Below are 21,049 nucleotides of genomic sequence, written 5' to 3'. Positions count from 1 at the left end.
GAGAAGCAATTTAAATATGTTCAGGGACCATTTTCATCTCCAGAATTAAGGATTATTTTGATGTTACATCATTGCCTTTTCTCTTTTACTTTCCTTTTTAGTTTTATTTTAGGATTCCCTATTTTTAATGTTCATACAGAGATTTCTTTAACTGAAATACTGAATAGTTTCTTTGGTGTGAAAAACTATAATAGTACACAGGATCCTAATGAGACAATTAATAATGTGAAATAGGAAGTAAAAGGCTAAAGGTGTAAGGAAAGTGGGAAGGGTGGGGGAGAGGTAATAAGGGAGAAGAAAAAAATATGAGAAACTGAAAAAATGGAAATAAAGTGTTTGTAAATGGAGAGGGGAGGAGGGGGTGAAGGGAGGGCAGGGACAAGGGGAAAAAATGAGAATCAAGACCTATTATGTAAAGGTACAGAATCCCAATGATGAATGTAATTGTATTGTATACCTAGATTGTACCAATAACCTCAATAAAAAGAAAAAAAATCAAAAAAAATCAGAGCAGAAATTAATGCAGTTGAGGCTAAGAAAACAATACAAAGAACCAGTGAATCACAGAGCTCTTTGAAAGAATAAACAAAATTGACAAACTCTTAGTGAAACTTATCTAAAAAAGGAAAGAAAAAACTAAAATAAATGCAATTAAGAATGAAAATGGTGAAAGCACAACAGATCCTGCAGAAATTCAGAAGAACATCAATACCTACAAAGAGAACTTGTACTTTAATAAAGTGGAAAACACAGAAGAAATGAACAGATTCCTAGATACATATGAATTACCAAAGCTGAGTCAAGAAGATGTGAAAATTCTAAATACATCAATATCAGATAATGAAATTGAAGATGTAATTAAAAAGCTACCAACAAGAAGCCCAGGTCATGATAGATTCACTGCTGAAATCTACTATCAGTTTTCAGAAGACCGTTGCCATTAATAGTTAAACTCCTTAATGAAATTGAAATGGGAGCAGTGCATCCAAAACAATTCTTGAAAGCAAGCACTACCCTCATACCAAAACCAGAGAAGGATCCAACCAAAATTGAACTACGCTAATCTCCTTAACAAACATAGATGTAAAAATCCTCAATAAGATACTGGCAAACAGAATGCAGCAATTCATCAAGAAAACTATGCATCATGACCAAATAGGATTTATCCCAGGAATTCAGGGATGGTTCAACATGCACATATCAATACATGTAATATGACATATTAAGAAAGCCAAGGACAAAATCCATATAGTTATCTCAATAGATGCAGAAAAAGCATTTGACATAGTCTAACACCCATTCATGATTTTAAAAAAAACCTACAGAAAATTTGTACAGTCTTTAACTCATCTGATAAAAACCATCTATGAAAAACCAAAAGTAAACATAATAGTAAATGGACAAAAACAGCAAGCTTTTGCATTAAAATCAGGAACAAGGCAAGGATGTCCACTGTCATTTTTCAGTACAGTTCTGGAAAAATCAGCTAAAGGAATTAAGATTAAAAAAAAATAAATGGAATACGGATAGGAAAAAAAGAAGTTAAATTATCCTTATTTATGAATGACATTATATTCTATTATATAGAAGGCCCCAAAAATTCCACAAAAGAGTTTTAGATTTAACAATGAAATTCAGTAGCATAGCTGGATACAGGGTCAACATTCATAAATCAAAAGTATTCTGGTACCCAAATAACAAATCCACTGAGAGAGAAATTAGGGAAACCGCATCTTTCACAGAGCATCCTAAATAATGAAATTCCTAGGAACCAATTTAACAAATGAAGTAAAAGACTTTTACATTGTAAACTAGAGTATTCTAAGAAGATAATTGAAGAGGATATCAGAGTATAGAAAGACATCTCTTGTTCTTGGGTAGGAAAAATCAACAGTGAAAATGACCATACTTCCAAAATTCTTATACTTGTTATATTTAATGCAATCACAATTAAAATACAAATAGCCCATCTCACAGAATTAGAGAAAACGACTGTAAAATTCATTTGGGGCAAGAAGATAGAATAGCAAAACCAACTCTGGGGAAAAAAAGGCAACAAAGGCAGAGGGGATAACAGTCTTTGACTTGAAATTATACTACAAAGCTACAGTAATAAAAATAGCACGATACTGGCAAAAAAAAAAATCACAGACTTGAAGATCAGTGGTACAAAGTAGAAGATAGAGAAACAAGTCCAAACATAGTTAGTCACTTTGTCTTGAGAAAGAAGCCAAACATCTTCTCTATGCCAAAGATAAAACTAGGCCTGTATCTTTCACCATGCACTAAATTAAAATTGAGTTGATCAAATATCTAAATATTAAAACAGAAACAGTAAATCTGTTGGAAGATAGAACAGGAAGAACTCCTGAAGATATTGGTGTAGTCAAAAACTTTATGAACATAACCTGGATTGCACAAATAATCAACAATTTAGATCTCATCTTATTAAAAAGCTCTTGCACAGCAAAAGAAACCAGCATCAGAGTGAAAAGACTACCCACAATGTGTGTGTTGGGGCATTTACGAGCTATTCTTCAGACAAATGACTCCAAAATTTAAAGACCTTGTCCAAAAATGGGCATCTGAAATGAATAGGCAGTTCTCAGCTGAAGAAGGAGAAGTGTCAAATAAATATACGAAAAAATGTTCAACATCCCTGGTGATTAGAGAGATGCAAATTAAAACATTGCTGAGATTGCATTTCACTCTAGAAAAAATAGTTACTATTAAGAAATTACCCTGCAAAAAATGCTGGTGGGGTTGTGGGGAAAAAGAAATCCTTCTCCACTGCTTATGGATATGTAGACTGGTATAACCATAATGGAAATCAGTATGGAGATTCCTCAAAATACCAAAACCAGAGGTTCCATTTGATCCAGCTATTCCCCTTCTTGGCAGCTTCCTAAAGGAATTAAATGCATCATATTACAGAGATATGTGCACATCCATGTTTATAGTGTTTATAGCTAAATCTTGAAAACAGCCCAAATACCTATTAACAGATGAGTAGATAAAGAAGATATAGTGTTTTTTCCCAATACAATGAAGTACTAATCTGCCATGAAAAAAAGATAGGCCTGAGACATTTCTAGCTAATAGGATGCACCTTGAGATCATACTCAAGTGAAATAAATTGGACACACGTGTTTAAATATCATATTGTTTCTCTGGTGTAAATAACTGAAAGTATAAATAAGGGTCAAAATGTATAATGGACATTGGGAAACTGGAAGAAAAATGTTCAAGTAGGAAGGGGGATGAGGAAGGGAAGAGGGAAAAGAAAGGAAAGGATAAGAAAAAATAGAAGGAAAAATGGAAACAAAGATTTTGTCAATAAGCAGGGAACAAGGGATTAAAGTAGGGGAAGAGAATGGGGGGAAAAGAAGCAGCAAGATATGGCATGGATAGGTGCAAATTCCCTATGATGAACGTTATAATTTTGTATATCTAAAATGTACCAATAAGTGTTTTTAGAAAACAAGATAACATGACTCTCATAAATGTCCAAAATTTACCAGTAACAGACTAATAGCTCAATGAACTTAGGAAGACAATTCAAAATACAAAGGAGGCATTCAACAAAAAGATAAAAGAGTCTCAAGAAGAAGAAAACCAAAATTCTGGAAATGAAAAGCAAAATAAGTCCAGTGAAAAACACAATGGAAACTCTTACCAAAAGACAGGACCAAGCAAAAGACTGAGTTTCAGGGCTCAAAGATAGTTTGAGAAATTATTGCACAGAGACACTGATAAAGAAAGGGACAACAAATTATGAACAAAACATTCAAGAACTCTAGGACGCAAAACCAAAGCTATAAATTTTTTAGTGAAGGATATGGACCAGAGTGGCACAGATGCAGGCAGATCTAGCCACAGCCTTGCCCTGACCCCAGCAGGTTGGGCACATAGGCTCAAGCCAAAGACCTGCCCAGAAAAGAACTACACAACCACACAAACATCAGCCAGAGGCCTGCCCTGATACCATCAGTAAGTGTGCACAGATCCCAGGGAGCAGTGGTGTGGACCAGAGGGGAGCAGCTTTGGGCAGGTCCAGCCAGGGCCCCACCTGACCCTCACTGCTTGGGTACATGTGTCCTCCTGGAAAAGAGCTGCACAGGTGCATAAGCAACAACCAGAAGCTCACCCTGATAGCATCAGTAAGTGCATGGAGACCCCAGAAGCCTGCTCAGACATCAGAGAATGGGGTGTGATCCTGAACCTCAAGCTTCTAGAAAAAGAAGAGCAGGACAAGCCCAAAGCTCATGCAAGGGAGGAAATTATAAAGATCAGAGCAGAAGTCAGTGCAATGGAGACTAAAAAAATGATACAAAAAACAACAAAGCCAAGAATTGGTTCTTCAAAAGAATAAACAAAATTGACAAACCCTTAGCCATCATTATCCAAAAAAAGGAAAGAAAAGGCCCAAATCTATGCAATAGGAATGAAGAGGGGAAATTACAATGGACCCAGCAGAAATCCAGAGAACTGACAATACCTACTTTGAGAACCTATATTCCCATAAGATGGAAACACAGAAGAAGTGGACAGATTCCTAGATATATATGAATTAGCAAATTTAAACAAAGAAGACAAAAATTTAAACAACCCAATATCAATCAATGAAATTAAAAGACATAAATAAAAACTTACCAACTAAAAATAGCCCAAGCTGGGCATGGTGTCGCACACCTATAATCCCAGCACTTAGGAAGCTGAGGCAGGAGGATCGCTCTGAGTTTGAGACCAGCCTGGGTTACATAGTGAGTTCCAGGTCAGTCTCAGCTACATAGTGAGACCCTGTTTCAAAAAAAAAAAAAGCAGGCCCTGATGGCTTCACTGCCAAATTCTACAAGACATTTAGATAGGAACTATTCCTACTATTGTTTAAACACTTCAATAAAATAGAAATGGAAGCAATACTCTTGAATTCATTCTTGAAAGCAAGCATCACCTTGATCCTTAAAGCAGAGAAAGATTCAACCAAAAAAGAGAACTATAGGCTAAACTCACTAATCAATATACATGCAAAAATCCTTAATAAGATACTAGCAAGTAGAATACAGAAGATCACCAAGAAGATTATACACCCTGACCAAGTGAGATTTATCCAGGTATTCAGACATGGTTCAATATACACAAATCAATAAATATAATATACTACATTAATAGTGTCAAGGACAAAAAAACATGCAATCATCTCAATAGATGCAGAAAAAGCATTTGACAAAATCCAACACACATTCATGATAAAAATCCTACAAAAAAATTGGCATAGATGGTCTCTACCTCAATCTGATAAAAGCCATCTATGAAAAATCAAGAGCCAATATCATACTAAATGATCAAAAACTGAAATCCTTCACACTAAAATCAGGAACAAGACAAAGATGTCCACTATCTCCACACTTATTCAATATAGTTTTGGAAACCTTAGCCCCAACAATTAGACAGGAGAAAGAAATAAAAGGAATAAAGATAGGAAATGAAGAAGTGAAATTGATGTTATTTGCATTTAACATAATCTATATAGAAGACACCAAGAGCTCCACTGAAATTCTTCTAGACTTAACAACCAAGTTCAGTAAAGTAGCTGAATACAAGATCAACACACACACAAATCAATAGCTTTCCTGTACATGAACGAGTCACCAAGAGAAATGGGGCAAACAATTCCTTCCACAATAGCCTCCAAGAAGTTGAAATACCTAGGGATCAATCTAATGAAAGAAATCAAAGTCCTTTACTCTGAAAACTATAGCACTCTGAAAAAAGAGATCAAAGATGATATCAGAAAACGGAAAAAATGAAAAAAAGAGAAAAAAAAAGAAAATGGACAGACATCCCTTGCTCCTGGGTAGGAAGAACCAATATACTGAAAATGGCCATACTACCAAAACTTCTATATAGATATAATGAAATCCCAATTGAAATTTCACCAGCATACTTCATGGACCTTGGGGAAAAAAATCAAAAAATTCACTTGGAACAAGGAGAGATCTAGTGGAGCAAAAGCAATTCTAGGCAATAAACACAAGGTAGGGAGTATTACAATACCCAATTTAAAACTATACCACAAAACCGCTGTGATTAAAAACAGCATGGTACTGGCAAAGAAATAGACCTGAGGACTGGTGGAACCAATTAGAACATGCAAAAACAACTCCAGACAAACTCAGCCACCTCATCTTTGACAAAGGAGCCAAACACCCTCACAGGAGGAATGATAGCATCTTTAATAAATGGTGTTGGAAAACCTGGGTTTCAATTTGCCAAATATTAAAACTAGAGCTATATCTCTCACCATGCACTAAACTAAAATCAAAATGGATTAAAGATCTAAATATTAAAACAGAAACAATAAACTGGCTGGAAGAGAGGTTAGGTAGAACCTGTCTGGAAGACATTGGTGTAGGGAAAGATTTTATGAACAAAACCTCAATTGCACATGAACTAGCACAAACTATTAACAAATGGGATCTCTTCTTATTAAAAAGCTTCTGCACAGCAAGAGAAATGACCAACAATGTGAAGAGTCAACACACAACTTGGGAAAATTTTTTCACCATCTGTTCCTCAGACAAAGGTCTACTCTCTAGAATATATAAATAACTTTAAAAAAAATCAGACCTCCTGAATTTAAAGACCCAATCCAAAATGGGCAGCTAAAGTGAACAGACATTTCTCAGACAAAGAGGTAGAAATAGCAAATAAGCATATGAAAAATGTTCAACACCATTGATAATTCAAGAAATGCAAATCAAAACAACGCTGAGCTCCCATCTCATCCCAGAAAGAATGGCTGCTGTCATGAAATCAACCAATAACAAATACTGGTGGGGATGTGGGGAGAAAGGAACCCTGCTCTACTTCTGGTGGGAGTGTAGATCGGTGCATCCACCATAGAAAACAGTATGGAAATACCTCAAAGAACTAGGATTGGAAGTCCCATTTGAACCAGTTATTTCCCTGCTATTTTTCTTCCCCAAGGAATTAAAATAATCATACCACAGTGATATCTGTGCAACCATGTTCATAGCAGCACAATTTGTAATAGTTAAAACTTGGAAGCAGCCCAATTGCCCATGAACTGGAGACTAGATAAAGAAAATGTGGGGCGTCTTGTCTTTTCTTTTCTTTTTTTAAATGGAGTACTACTCAGCTATAAAGAGTAAAAAAATAGAGACAATTATAGCTAAATGGATGCACATTGAGGTAATACTCTTAAGTGAAATAAATAGAACACACATGTGTAAATACCAAATAGTTTCCCTGGTGTGAGAAACTGAAAGTATAAACAAGAACTAAAAGATATAATAGATAATATGAAATAGAACAAAAAGGGAAAAAGGGAAAGGGGAAGTGGCAGGGGGTAGAGGAAAAGGAAAGAAGGGAATGGAATTAATATGAAAAAATGGAAACAAAATCTTTGTAAACAGAGAAGAGTGGAGGGGTTGAAGGGAGGGCAGAGGGATGAGGAAAAAAATAAGAACCAAGATAGATTGCATAAAGGTACAAATTCCCAATGATGACTACCATTACATTGTATACCCAAAATGTACCAATGAAATTAATTTTAAAAATTTGGTTAGTAAGAGGGCACTGAGTTTCTGAATAATGTTACAGAAAATCTATTTAAATTAAATAATAGAACACTTCCCATATCATGGGAAAGACATAGACAGTCAGGTACAGGAGGCATTTGGAACCCCAAATAAGCATGACCAGGAAAGAACTTCCTCACATCATAGTATAGCTAAAATGGCAAGAGGGCAAAATAAGAAAAAAATATTAAAAGCCTCAAAGGAGAAACACCACGTCATTTATAGAATAACTTCAGACTTCTCTGTAAAAAAACCCTTAGGTTAGGTGGGATGTGGATAATGTATTTCAAGCCCTGAAAGAAAATAACTGCCAATCTAAATTATTATATGCAAGAAAGGTATCCTTTAAAATTGAAGGAAAAATCGCACATGAAAGAACAAGAGGAGGGGATTGCAGGGAAAAAATAAAGAACAACAAAATGACAAGAATTAGCATGTACCCTCCTATAATAACTCTGTATTAAACTGTCTTAATGCTTCTATTAAAAGACCTAGACTGACTGAGTGGATCAAAAAATAAAACCAAACATTTTGCTGCTTGAAAAAGAACACATCTCACTAGCAAAGATTTACACAGGCAAAAAGTGAAAGAATGGAAGGGGCTATAATCATATCTGACAATGGTGACTTCAAGACAAAACTAGTCAGGCAAGGCCACTACATATCGGTAAGGAAACAATCCAAGAAGATGTAATAACTACATATGTGTGTGTGTGTGTGTGTGTGTGTGTGTGTGATATTGGTGTACCTAATTATATAAAACAAAAAGTACTCAAAAGAACACATATGTCCCAGTGCAACAATAATGGATGAGTTCAGTACTCAGCAACAGATGGGTCATCCAGACAAAGAAATTATAAGAAAAAAAAAAAAAAAACAGAATTAAACTACCCCATACCACAAAAAGACTTAAAAATCTACAGAAAATTCTACCCAACAACAACAAAATACAAATTATTCAAGGTAACTAAATTCAATCCCTGGTACAAAAAAATGCAAATTATTATCAGTGGCTCAAGGAACATTGTCCAGAACACATCATATTTTTAAGCCATAAAGCAAACCATAATGAATATAAAAAATAGAAATAATTTCTTGCATCTTATCAGATTATGTGAAATGACACTAGAAATGCACAAGTGAGAGAAACCACAAAAACTGGAAACAAATGGATATTAAATAACTCACTTTTAAACAATCTGTGGGTCATTGATGAAAAAAACATTGTAAAATTTCTAGAATCCAATGGAAATGTAATATGTCAGAATCCAGATATGGTAAGGGCAGTTTTTTTGTTTTGTTTTGTTTTAGTTTGGTTTTTGTAAGGGTAGTTTTAAGAGAAAAGATTATAGCTATGAATGTCTACATCAAAAATCAGGTACAACAAAGAAATGACCTAATGATTTATCTCAAGATCTTAGAAAAAAGAATAAAAACTCAACTAATTGAAGGAAGTAATTAAGATTGGAGCTCAAATTACTGATATAGAAACTAAAAGAACATTACACAGGATCATTGAAATAATAGTTGGTTGAAAAATATACAAGACTGATAAATCCTTAGCCAAACTGACCAAAAGAAAGAGAAAAATCAGTACATTTAGAGAAGATAAAGGGGTTGTTATAACAGACACCATTGATATCTGGAGGAATATTGACTACATAGCAAACCTAGCTAATAAATTGAAGAATCTAGAAGAAATGGATAAATTTCTAGATACATACAACCTACCAAAGCTTAATCACGAGACTATGCCAAACTCATTTTATATGACCAACATCACCCTCATACTGAAACCAGACAAGGACAGTAGCAGAATGATGGAAATAAATTAAGGGAATACAATTCCAGAATGAAGGGAAGGAGATAGGGGAGGAGAGAGGAAGGAAGGAAGGAAGGAAGGAAGGAAGGAAGGAAGGAAGGAAGGAAGGAAGAAAAGAGAAAGGAAAAGGAAAGGAAAGGAAAAAAAAAGAAAAGAAAAAAGACCTATAGACCAAGAGCCAGAAGTGGTGAAGCACACCTGTTAATCTCAGCATTTGGGAGGCTGAGGCAGGAGAATCTCCATGAGTTCAAGGACAGCCTGGGCTACACAGTGAGTTCAAGGCCAGCCTGAACTACATAGTGAGACACTGTTAAAAACAAACAAACAAAAAAATATAGATCAATATCTGATATTCTTGATGAACATAGATGCAAATAAATGTAAGATACTACATAAATGAAATTAAGGCTAAAATCACATGATCATCTCAATACAGAAAAAGTCTCTGAAAAAAAAATTGAACATCCCTTCATTATAAAAGCTCTGAAGAAAGTGTATAAGGGATCATTCCTCAATATAGCAAAGGCCATATATGACAAACCAATAGCCAACATTATTCTGAATGGGCAAAAATGGAAAGCATCTCCTGGAAAATCAGAAAAAGGTAATGTTGTTCACTCTTACCTCTCCTATGCAATATAGTTCTGGAAATTTTAGCTAGAGCAATTAGGTAAGAAGAAATCAGAAAATCAGTAGAGAAAGGAAAGGGGAGTCAAATTAACCTTGTTTGTAAATGACATGATCCTATACCTTAAATAGTCTACCAAAAGAATTTCAGTGTTGATAATTTGGTAAAGCAGGACACAGAATCAATATTAAAAACCAACAGATTTCTATGCACTACAAATGTACTAGCTGAGAACTACAATGAAAATTTCAGAACACTGAAGAAACAAATTGAAAACTCTAGAATGTGATACAACTTCCAGTGTTTATGAGTTAATAGAATTCATATTGTTAAACTGGCCATACTATCAGAAGCTATCTAAAGACATAATCCCCATCAAAATACCAGTGACATTATTCAGACGTCTAGAAAAACAATTCTAAAATTTATATGGAAACACAAATGCCCAAAATATCAAAACAATCTTCAGCAAGAAGAGCCAGACTGGATGCTACACTACACTCGATTTCAAATTATACTACAAGATTATAGTAGCGAAAATAGTATGGTACTGGTGCAAAAATACATACATAGGCCAATGAAATAGAACAGATTGCACATAAAAGAAACCCATGAAAATACAGCCATCTGAGTCTAGACAGAGAAGCCAAAATATACATTGGAGAACAGACAACCCCATTAACAAATGGTATTGGGAAGACTTAATATGTATCTGAAGAATATTGAAATTATATCCCTATCCCTCTGTGTAAAAATCAAAGCAAAGTGGATCAAAGCCCTAAGTATTAGACTTGAAACTACAAAAACAGACTATCAGGGAAATACTTGAAGCTATAACCATGGCCTTCCTGAATAGAGTTCCTTTTGGAAATAATACCAATAAGCAATAAATGGTAGTGCATCAAATTAAAAAGTTTCTACATATAAATGGAAAATTACAGAGTGAAAAGGCAGCCTGCAAAATGGAAAAAAACCTTAATCTTTACCTGATATTCTCATAGGAAATTAATATCTAGTATATATGAAGAACTCCAAAAACTTAACACTGAAAACTCAAATAGCTTAATCAATAAATGGGAAAATGAACACTTCTCAGAAGAAGTGCAAATGGCCACTATGTATATGAAAAAATGTCCAACACTTTCAGCCATTAAGGGAAAGCAATTCAAAAATACATTGAAATTCCATCTCATCCCAGTCAGAATGACTATCAAGAATACAAAAAAAAAAGTGACAATACAGGAGTTGGATGGAGGAACGTTTCTACACTGTTTGTGACAATGTAAATTAGTATAATCACAATGAAAATCATTATGGATGTTTCTCAAAACAAACTAAGACTAAAATTAGAGCTACCATTTGATCTGGCTATACCATTCCTTGGTAAAAACCAAAAGCATTTAAAGTTACAGGAATATTTGCAAACCCTCATTTATTGTGGCCTAATTTACAATACCTGAGAAACGGGACCAGCCTAAATGCCTAGCGACAGATGAATGGGTAAGGAAATGTGTATATACAGAATGGAATAGTATTCAGCCTTAAGGAAGAATAAGATTTTGTAATTTGCAGGAAAATGGGTGGATCTGGAGGTCATGATGTTGAGCAGAATAAGTCAGAGAATGCTCTCCCTAATATGTGGAATCTAAAACAGATGACATGAGAAAATGGAAATGAAGTATTTGTAAAGGGGGAGGGGAGTAGGGGTGAAGGGAGGACAGGAACAAGGGGAAAAAATGAGAACCAAGACCTGTCATGTAAAGGTACAAGATCCCAATAATGAATGTAACTGTATTGTATACCTAAAATGTACCAATAAACTCAATGAGGGAATAAATAAATAAAACATGACAAAAAAGCAGGAGAGAGATTATTATTACACAAATGTAAGGAAATGAGGAGGGAAGATGTAAGGGCAAGTGATGATAAACAAAACTTATTTACCCTTTCATAAAAAATGATAGAAAAGACAAACCCATTAACAGTTTCAGATGACATTGAAAACTTCTCATAATTCAATATGAAATTAATAAAAAGTGTTAAGTGAAAAGAAAAATAAACTGACTATGGATTTGTATTAAACTTCATAAATAAACAATGAACTAAGAAATTGTGTTTTTTGCTATAGGACTGGGACTACACGATGCAATTAAAGCTTAGCAACATTTATGTAAAAGATATACCAAGAATCATCAAAACTGATATCTATGAAGAAAATGTAACCTATGTTTTCCTCATACATGGAACAGTAGAAGATTGTCACCTACGGAAAATTTATAAAGCACCTTTCTTAATTCCTGCAACATGCCATCAGGTAAAAAAACAGTGATTCAAATCTTCAAGTCAATCTGTTTAATGTCCAACAATTTATTAATAACACAAAAATTGTTACAATAATCAGACTTTTCCCCTTCTCATCCTCCTCTTTCCCTTACTTTTCCCTGCACACAGATCCAGGTACACAGTGTTCATTGATTGTTTCGGCCCTAGTTGCCTAATCACAAGCTGTTTCTATCCAGTGCCAGGGAAACAGACCAAGCTGTACATTTTGGCCACATTGAGATTTTGGTGCAGGTGTACGTAGCAAAAAAGGACTCATTTATCCACATTTTGCAGAAAGATTATATCAATGATACCCTAAATAAGTTCTTCCATACTCTGGAGAATTAAATATCACTGGTTTCCCCCCGCTATTTTGGAAGAGAATGATAGATAATGTGAAATAGGAAAAAAAAGGTCCAAAAGGGAAGGGAAGGGGAAATGGGAGGGGTGGGGAAAGGAATAAATATGAGAAAAGGAAACAAAGTCTTTGTAAATAGGGAAGGGTGGAAGGGTTTAAGGAAGGGCGGGGCAATGGGAAAATATTAAGAACCAAGATACATCATGTAAAGGTACAAATTCACAATTATGAATGACATTATATTGTATACCTAAAATGTACCAATAAAATTAATGAAAAAAAAGTGAAGGTCTTTTCATAGTTAAACTAAGTGACTTTCTTTGCCAATCAAAATGAGAAACTGAGAGATGTACAAAGGAAAGGAAAATTGTAGGCATGTGTGTGTGTGTACATGTATGTTAATATGTGAGTGTTGAGAGAGAGTAAGAGAAGCCCTGGCAAAGACAAATCAGAGAGTGTATAGAATACAGCTGCATAAAGTAAATTGGGAAGAGGGACCAAGAGTCAAATTAGGCTCAAATATATTTAAATATATTTTAGAGCAGTTAATATGGCACAAAATGTGCTATATCCTGAAGGGATAAAGACAAATGAGATGTATAAGTTGCCCTCATGTGATCTCTAGGCCACGTGAAAAGACACAGGTATGAGAATGTAAAAAATGCTCACTGGAAATACTTATAGGATAGATTTTAAGTACAAGAAAAAAGCAAGCTGGAGTATGGCACCTTTTCTTCAATACAGCAGCAGGAATTCCTCTCCCTGCATCTGTCTTCTTTGACAACCATGCACTTTGTGGGGTATTTTTTATCTTTATTACATTTATTGGTACATTTTAGGTATACAATACAGATACGTTCATCATTGGGATCTTGTAACTTTACATGACTTATCTTGGTTCTTATTTTTCCCCATTCCCTAGCCCTCCCTTCCCTGTTTACAAAGAGTTTGTTTCCACGTTTTTCCTTTTCACATATTTATCTTTTCCCTTTTTACCTTTCCCCTACCCCTCCCACTTCCTCTACTTTTTCAGATTTTAGTTCCCATTACACATCAATTATATATTTTTATCCTTATTTACACTTTTACTTTTCACACTAGAGACACTATTCTGTATTTACACATGTTACTTATTAATTTTAGAGTATGGCTTCAATGTGCATCCACTTAGCTATAAATCTAAGTTCTCATTCTTAGTGGCTGAGTAGTACTCCATTTTATATTTTTAAAAATCTTTATCCAGTCTCCAGTTGATGGACGATTGGACTGTTTCCAAGTTTTAGCTATTACAAACTGTGCCAATATAAACATGGGTGCACATATATCACTGTGGTTGGATACTTTTCATTCTTTTGGGAAGATACCCAGCAAAGGAAGAGCTGGGTCAAATGGGACCTCTGATCCTAGTTATTTGAGGTAACTCCATATTGATTTCCACAGCCGTTGCACCAGTCTGCACTCCCACCAACAACGAAGAAGGGTTCCTATCTCCCCACAATCCCACCAGTATTTGTTATTGGTTGATTTCTTGATAGTAGCCATACTTACTGGGATGAGATTAAATCTCAGTGTTGCTTTCATCTGCATCTCTCAAATGACCAGTGATGTTGAACATTTTTTCATATGATTATTTGCTGCTTTCACTTCTTTGTCTGAGAAATGTCTGTTCATTTCAGATGCCCATTTTTTAATCAGGTCTTTATATTTGGGGGGTCTGTTCTTTTGAGTTCTTTATATATTCTAGATAGTAGACCTTTGTCAGAGAAACAGCTGGTGAAGTTTTTTCCCACACTGTGGGTTTTCCCTTAGCTCTGCTTGTGATTTCTCTGGCAGTGCAGAAGTCTTTTTAAAAGATGAGATCCCAGTTGTTGTTGTAGTAGTTCTGGTGCTAGTGAGGATTTATTCATAAAGTCTTCTCCTATGCCCATATCTTCAAGAGTTGTGCCCAATTTATCTTCCAGCAAGTTTAGTGTTTCTGTTTTAATATTTATATCTTCAATCTGCTTGGATTTTCTTTTTTTTTTTTTGAGTGAAAAAGACAGTGAATATTTAATTTTTAAAATCTTATCATAGCAAAGGACATATTTCCATTAATCCCCTTCAAAATGCCCACTCTTTGCTTCAAACACATATATCCCATCATTCTTTCTTTCAGCAGATAATGGATATTTAGCTGAGTTTTTTTACAGCAAGACAATTTTTGGTACATGTCAGACATGCATAATGATAACATTCATCATTGGAAGATTGTACCTGTACATGATACATCTTGCTTCTTTTTTTTTCCCATTCCCCTCCCCACTTTTGACTCATCTTCCCCTCCTTATTTACAAAAGCATTGTTTCCAGTTTTTCCTTCCATTCTCTCTTTTTTTCTTGTCTCTCCTTTCCTCCTCCCCTTGATCTTCTCATTTTTTCTTCCAGTTTCCCAATATCTATTATATATTTTAGTCCTTAGTTACATTTCTGGTGTCTTGCAGCAGAGAAGCAGTGCAGTATTTAAGCACATGTGTTGCCTTTCTGAAGCAGGTTCGGGAAGTCTTTTGTGTCTTCAGTTGCACTGTTATGGCTTCCACAGTGTCTTGACTCAATTAAAAAATGTTTACCATTCATGGTCATTTTGATTTTGAGGAAGATGCACAGTGCCAAAACCAGTGAACAAGGTGGATGAGGACACACCATAATGTCTTTATGAGCCAGCCTTTCCATAGGATGGTACTCTGTGGCAGCATTCATCCTATATTTTTTTAAATTTATTTATTAATTTTATTGAGTTTATTGGTACATTTTAGGGATACAGTACAGTTACATTCATTGTTCGGATCATGTACCTCTACATGGCAAGTCTTGATTCTTATTTTCATTTAGTGCACAGTGAAAGTTATGGATCTAGTTTTAATCTTTTTTATTGAGTTTATTGGTACTTTTTAAGTGTTCAGCACTGTTACATTCATCACCAGGTTCTTGTACCTTTTACATTACAGATCATGGTTCTCATTTTTTCTCTATGCCCCTGCCCTTGAGATCCAGTTTTTCCAACACTGTTTATTAAAGAGGCTATTTTTCCTCTAGTGAGGGTGTTTGACACTTTCATCAAAGATGAGGGAGCTGACTATTTCAGGAGTTGTTTCTGCATCTTCTAATCTGTTCCACTGATCCTCAGGTCTGTTTCTTTGTCAGTATCATGCTGTTTTAATCACAGTGGCTTTGTAATATAGTTTCAATTTGGGATGGTGATACCCCCTGCCATATCTCTGTTGCTTAGAATTGCTTTTGCTATCCTAGGTCTCTTCTAATTCCAAATGAATTTTTGTATTGTTTTCTCTGGTTCTATGAAATATACTGTTGGGATTTCAATAGGGATTGCATTGAATCTGTATAGCAGTTTTGATAGCATGGCCATTTTCACTATATTGAGTCTTTCTACCCGGGAACAAGGGATGCCTTCTCATTTTCTTATGTCCTCTTCAATATCTTTTTTTTTTTTCAGAGTGTTGTACTTCTCAATGTAGAGGTCTTTTGTTTCCTTTGTTAGATTGATTCCTGGATATTTCATTTTTTGGATACTATTGTGGAAGAGATTATTTCCATAATTTCACTCTCAGTGAATCTTCTATTTGTGTACAAGAAGGCTATGATGCCTTCTATCCAGCTACTCTACTGAATCTATCAATCAAGTCAAGAAGTGTTTTAGCAGAGTTCTTTAGGTCTTCTATGTAGAGTATCATATCATCAGCAAATAATGACAGTTTCACTTTTCCCTTTCCTGTCTTTATTGCTTTTATTTCTATCTCTTGTCTAATTGCTGTGGCTAATATTTCCAAAACTATATTGAACAGGAGTGATGAGAGTGGACATCCTTGTCTTGTTCCTGATTTTAGCATGAAGGTTTTCAGTTTTTGACCATTTAGTATGATGTTGGCTGTTGGATTTTCATAGCCTTTAACAAATTGGGATGAACACCATCTATTCCAATTTTCTGCAGGGTTTTTTACCATAAATGGGCGTTGAATTTTATTGAATGCTTTTCCTGCATCTGTTGAGATGATCATGTGGTTTTTGTCCTTTGCTCAGTTAATATAGTGTATTATATTAATTTTTCCCTTTATGTTTATTGGTACATTTAAAGCAAACAATACAGTTACATTCATCATTGGGATCCTGTACCTTTACTTGATGTATCTTGATTGTTATTTTTCCCCATACCTCTGCCCTCCCTTCATCCCCTTCACCCTTCCCTATTTACAAAGACTTTGTTTCCATTTTTTCTTTTTTTCACATTTTTTCTTTTCCCTTATTTTCTTTCCTCTCCCCTTCCCATTTCCCCTTTAGATATTTTCTCTCTATTTTCCACTATCATTTATACAACTTGAACCTTATTTACACTTTTAGTTGTTCACACCAGATAAACTATTCAGTATTTACATGTGTATCTTATTTATTTTACTTAAGAGTATGGCCTCAATATACATCCATTTTCCTATGAATGATTCTAGTTTCTCATTCTTTATGGCTGAGTAGTACTCCATTATAGAAAAACCACATCTTCTTTATCCCCTCTCCAGTTGATGGGCAATTAGGTTGTTTCCAAGTTTTAGCTATTAAAAACTGTTCCACTATAAACATGGGTGTGCATATATCACTGTGGCATGATTCTTTTAATTCTTTTGGGAAAATACCCAACTGAGGAATAGCTGGGTCAAATGGGACCTCTGATCCTAGTTCTTTGAGGTATCTCTATATTGATCTCCACAGTGGTTGCACCAGTCTGCACTCCCACCAACAATGGAGAAGGGTTCCTTCCACAGTCCCACCAGCATCAGTTATTGGTTGATTTCTTGATAGCAGCCATTCTTTCTAGGGAAAACAATGAAGAAGGGTTCTTTTCTCCTTACAGTCCCACCATCATCTGTTATTGGTTGATTTCTTGATAGCAGCCACTCTTTCTGGGGCAAGGTGCAATCTCAGTGTTATTTTTATCTGAATTTCTCAAATGACCATGTGACAGGAGCCCAGAAATAAGCAGAGGTAGCTATCTTATTTGCAGACAGAATATCTTTCAAACCAAAATTAATTAAGAGACATGAAGGCCACTACATCCTTGTAAAGGGAACAATACAAGAGGAAGAAATAACAATCATAAATAGATATGCACTAAATACTAATGCCCCTAACAAAACAAATATTAATGGATATGAAAAACAAAATAAGCATTAATACAATTGTAGTGGGGCACCTCAATACTCCACTGATACAAATAGTCAGATCATCTAGACAAAAAAATCATTGAAGAAATAACAGAACTGAACTGAGTCTTAGAACAAATGGACTTAGTTTATATCTATAGTATTCCACCCCACAGAATCAGAATATGTATTCTTCTTGGGTGCACACAGATCATTCTCCAAAATAGACCACATGCTAGATCACAAAACATGCTAAAGTAAATGCAAAGGAATTGAAGTTGTCCCCAGTTAATATAGTGTATTAGATTTATTGATTTACATATGTTGAACCACCCTTGCATTCCTGAAATATATCCGAGTTGGTCAGGGTGTATGATCTTCTTGATGGCCCTTTGTATTCTTTTTTTCCAGTATCTTATTGAGGATTTTTGTATCTATGTTCATTAGGGAGATTGGCCTGTAGCTCTCTTTTTTGGTTGGGTCTTTACCTGGTTTTAGAATCAAAATAGTACTTGCTTCCAGGAATGCATTTGGAAGTATCACTTCCCTTTCAATTTCATTGAAAATTTTAAAGAGTAGTGGTAATAGTTCTCCAAATGTCTTGCAGAATTCAGCAGTAATGCCATTAGGACGTAGGCTTTTCTTTGTTGGTAAATTTTTAAGTACATTTTCAATGTCTTTTATTATAATTGGTGTGTTTCAAATTTTTATATCTTCTTTGGTCAACTTTGGTAATTCATATGTATCTAGAAGTCTGTACATTTCTTCTATGTTCTCCATTTTATTAGAGTACAGGTTCTCAAAATAAGTATTGGTGATCCTCTTTATTTCTGCTGAATCCACTGTGACTTCAACATTTTCATTCCTAATTGCATAAATTTGAGCCTTTTCTTTCCTCTTTTTTAATAAGGTTGGTGAAGGGTTTATTGATTTTATTTATTCTTTTGAAAAACCAACTCTTTGATTTGTTAATTTTTTGTATCATTTTCTTAGTCTCCATTACATTGATTTCTGCTCTGGTCTTTATAATTTCTTCCCTTGTATGAGCTTTGGGTTTCTCTTTACCTTATTTTTCTAGGAGCTTAAGATTTACTACTAGATTATTTGAGCTCTCTCTGTTTTTCTAGTGTGGGCATTCACTGCTATGAATTTCTCACCTAAAACTGTTTTTATTGTATCCCACAGATTCCTGTATGTTGTACTGACATTGTCATTAAATTATAAAAGCTGTCTAATTTTTTCTTTAATTTCTGCTGTGACCCATTGATTATTCAGGAGAATGTTATTCAATTTCCATGTGTTTGTGAAGTTCTTACAGTTTCTTATGGTATTGATCTCCAGTTTAGTTGCACTATGGTCTGATAATATACATGAGATAATTTCAATTCCTTTGCATTTACTTAAACATCTTTGAGCTAGCATGTGGTCTATTTTGAAGAATGACCCATGTGCACCCAAAAATAATGCATATTCTGATTTTGTGGGGTGGAACACTCTAGGCATCTCTTAAGTCCATTTTTTCAAAGGCTTGGTTCAGTTCTGTAATTTCATTGTTATTTTTTTTTTTGTTTAGATGATCTGTTCATTTGTGACAGTGTAGGTTTCCCCTCTACAATTGTATTTGTGCTTATTTGGTTTTTAATGTCCCTTAGTATTTTTTTTGTATAGTTGGGGGCATTAGTATTTGGTGCATATATATTTGTGATTGTCATCTTTTCCTGTTGGCCTGCCCTTTGGTTTTATTTTTTCATACCGGAAGTTGAACTCAGGACCTCAAGCTTACTAGACAGGCACTGTGCTGTTGAGCAAAATTCTCAGCACTGTATTCTTTTGTAATCACCAAGAAAAGCTTGATCTGCACAAAAGGGTACAACCGTCAAATTAAAAAGAAAAAGATCAAAGACAATCATGAGAGAAATTATTCAAACAATTTTAGAAAGGAAACCTAAAATGTGCATTTTCTTTGAGTGATGAGATCTACGATTGTCTATAAAAAGCACACTTGTCTGTATTTTTGCTGTGCTATTGAGAATCAAGACAATAACTTATTACTCTGCAAATAATTCATTGTTAAGTGGAATTACTTGACAAGTATTTTGGCATGTACATGAACTTGATATTATCTTTAGTTTTGAAGTTTTATTTTATCTTGGATGAGCTTCTTTTGAAAGGCTAAATTTAAGAAACATCCAAAAAAAAGTCTTCAAACCAATTGAGTAGGCTTATCCACTGCAAAAGCCACAACATGAATATTTTAATGTCCCCATATACTAAATAACTACTCATCAAACATGTAGAAATAGAGAGCTGATATACTTATAAAAGAAAATGTCCTTTGGTGGACAATTATCCTGGAAAACAATAATACAACATTTTTTATTGAAAACCTTTATTACTTTATGTTTTCCTGTTCACATTTCTTTTTCCTGTTTTACTTTTGTTCTATATGTGATCTTGGTGTAGCTTATTACTGTTCACTACTGATTTAATTTATTCGTAGAAAAAATGGCCTTGTCAATGTTTGGAATAAAATTTCATCCTAAACACATACATGTTATCATTAACAAAGCATGTAAGATTAATTTTGTGAGAGGAAAACCTGGCAATTGTTAATGTTTACCAAAGAAAAATGTTTGAAGTGCTTGGCCAAAGTAATCAATGCTGTAATATTTAATGTGGTTTATTCTTCAATTATTAAAACAAAAAATTTGTGTGATTATCTTTCCATTTGTATGTTCTAATATATCACAAAAATTGTGTTGTGAAAATAATATAAAGTGAATTTAATCTGTGCTATTATATGATGTAAGGTTAAAACATTCAGTTTAAGAAATTTTATAATGATGTACTTGCTGGGTCATATTTGTGTTATATAATAATATCAAATAGTTATTTTAAGAAAATTCAAAAAGGGCTTAAAATGTAGGTCAATAGTAGAGCTCTTACTTTGTATGCATAAGGCCTTGGATTCTATCAAACAAAACAAACAAAAATTGGAAAATTATGTCAAAAACTATCTTCTACAATATCTACTGTGCAATATCAACCCTTTCAAAATAGGTTTTTATTTTTATTTTTTCTGGTACCAGGGGTTGAACTCAGAACTTTTTTTTTTTTTTTTTTTTTTTTT

The 21,049-nt window shown here is 34.4% G+C and overlaps 1 protein-coding gene across 2 annotated transcripts in view; it reads left to right on the top strand.

Annotated features, from left to right (window-relative positions):
* The window catches only part of Slc9c1 (solute carrier family 9 member C1), a 123,360-nt gene that overhangs the window by 85,758 nt on the left and 16,553 nt on the right, over positions 1 to 21,049 (top strand). For both annotated transcript variants that reach the window (XM_010630135.3, XM_010630136.1), the window contains one exon: positions 12,183 to 12,368. In XM_010630135.3, the coding sequence (XP_010628437.1) occupies positions 12,183 to 12,368 (186 nt within the window). The remainder of the gene's footprint in view (positions 1 to 12,182; positions 12,369 to 21,049) is intronic.

Source organism: Fukomys damarensis, unplaced genomic scaffold (assembly GCF_012274545.1).
Source record: "Fukomys damarensis isolate Sample0158 unplaced genomic scaffold, DMR_v1.0_HiC HiC_scaffold_24, whole genome shotgun sequence".
Lineage (NCBI taxonomy): Eukaryota > Metazoa > Chordata > Mammalia > Rodentia > Bathyergidae > Fukomys > Fukomys damarensis.
This window is presented reverse-complemented; position numbering and strand designations above follow the sequence as displayed.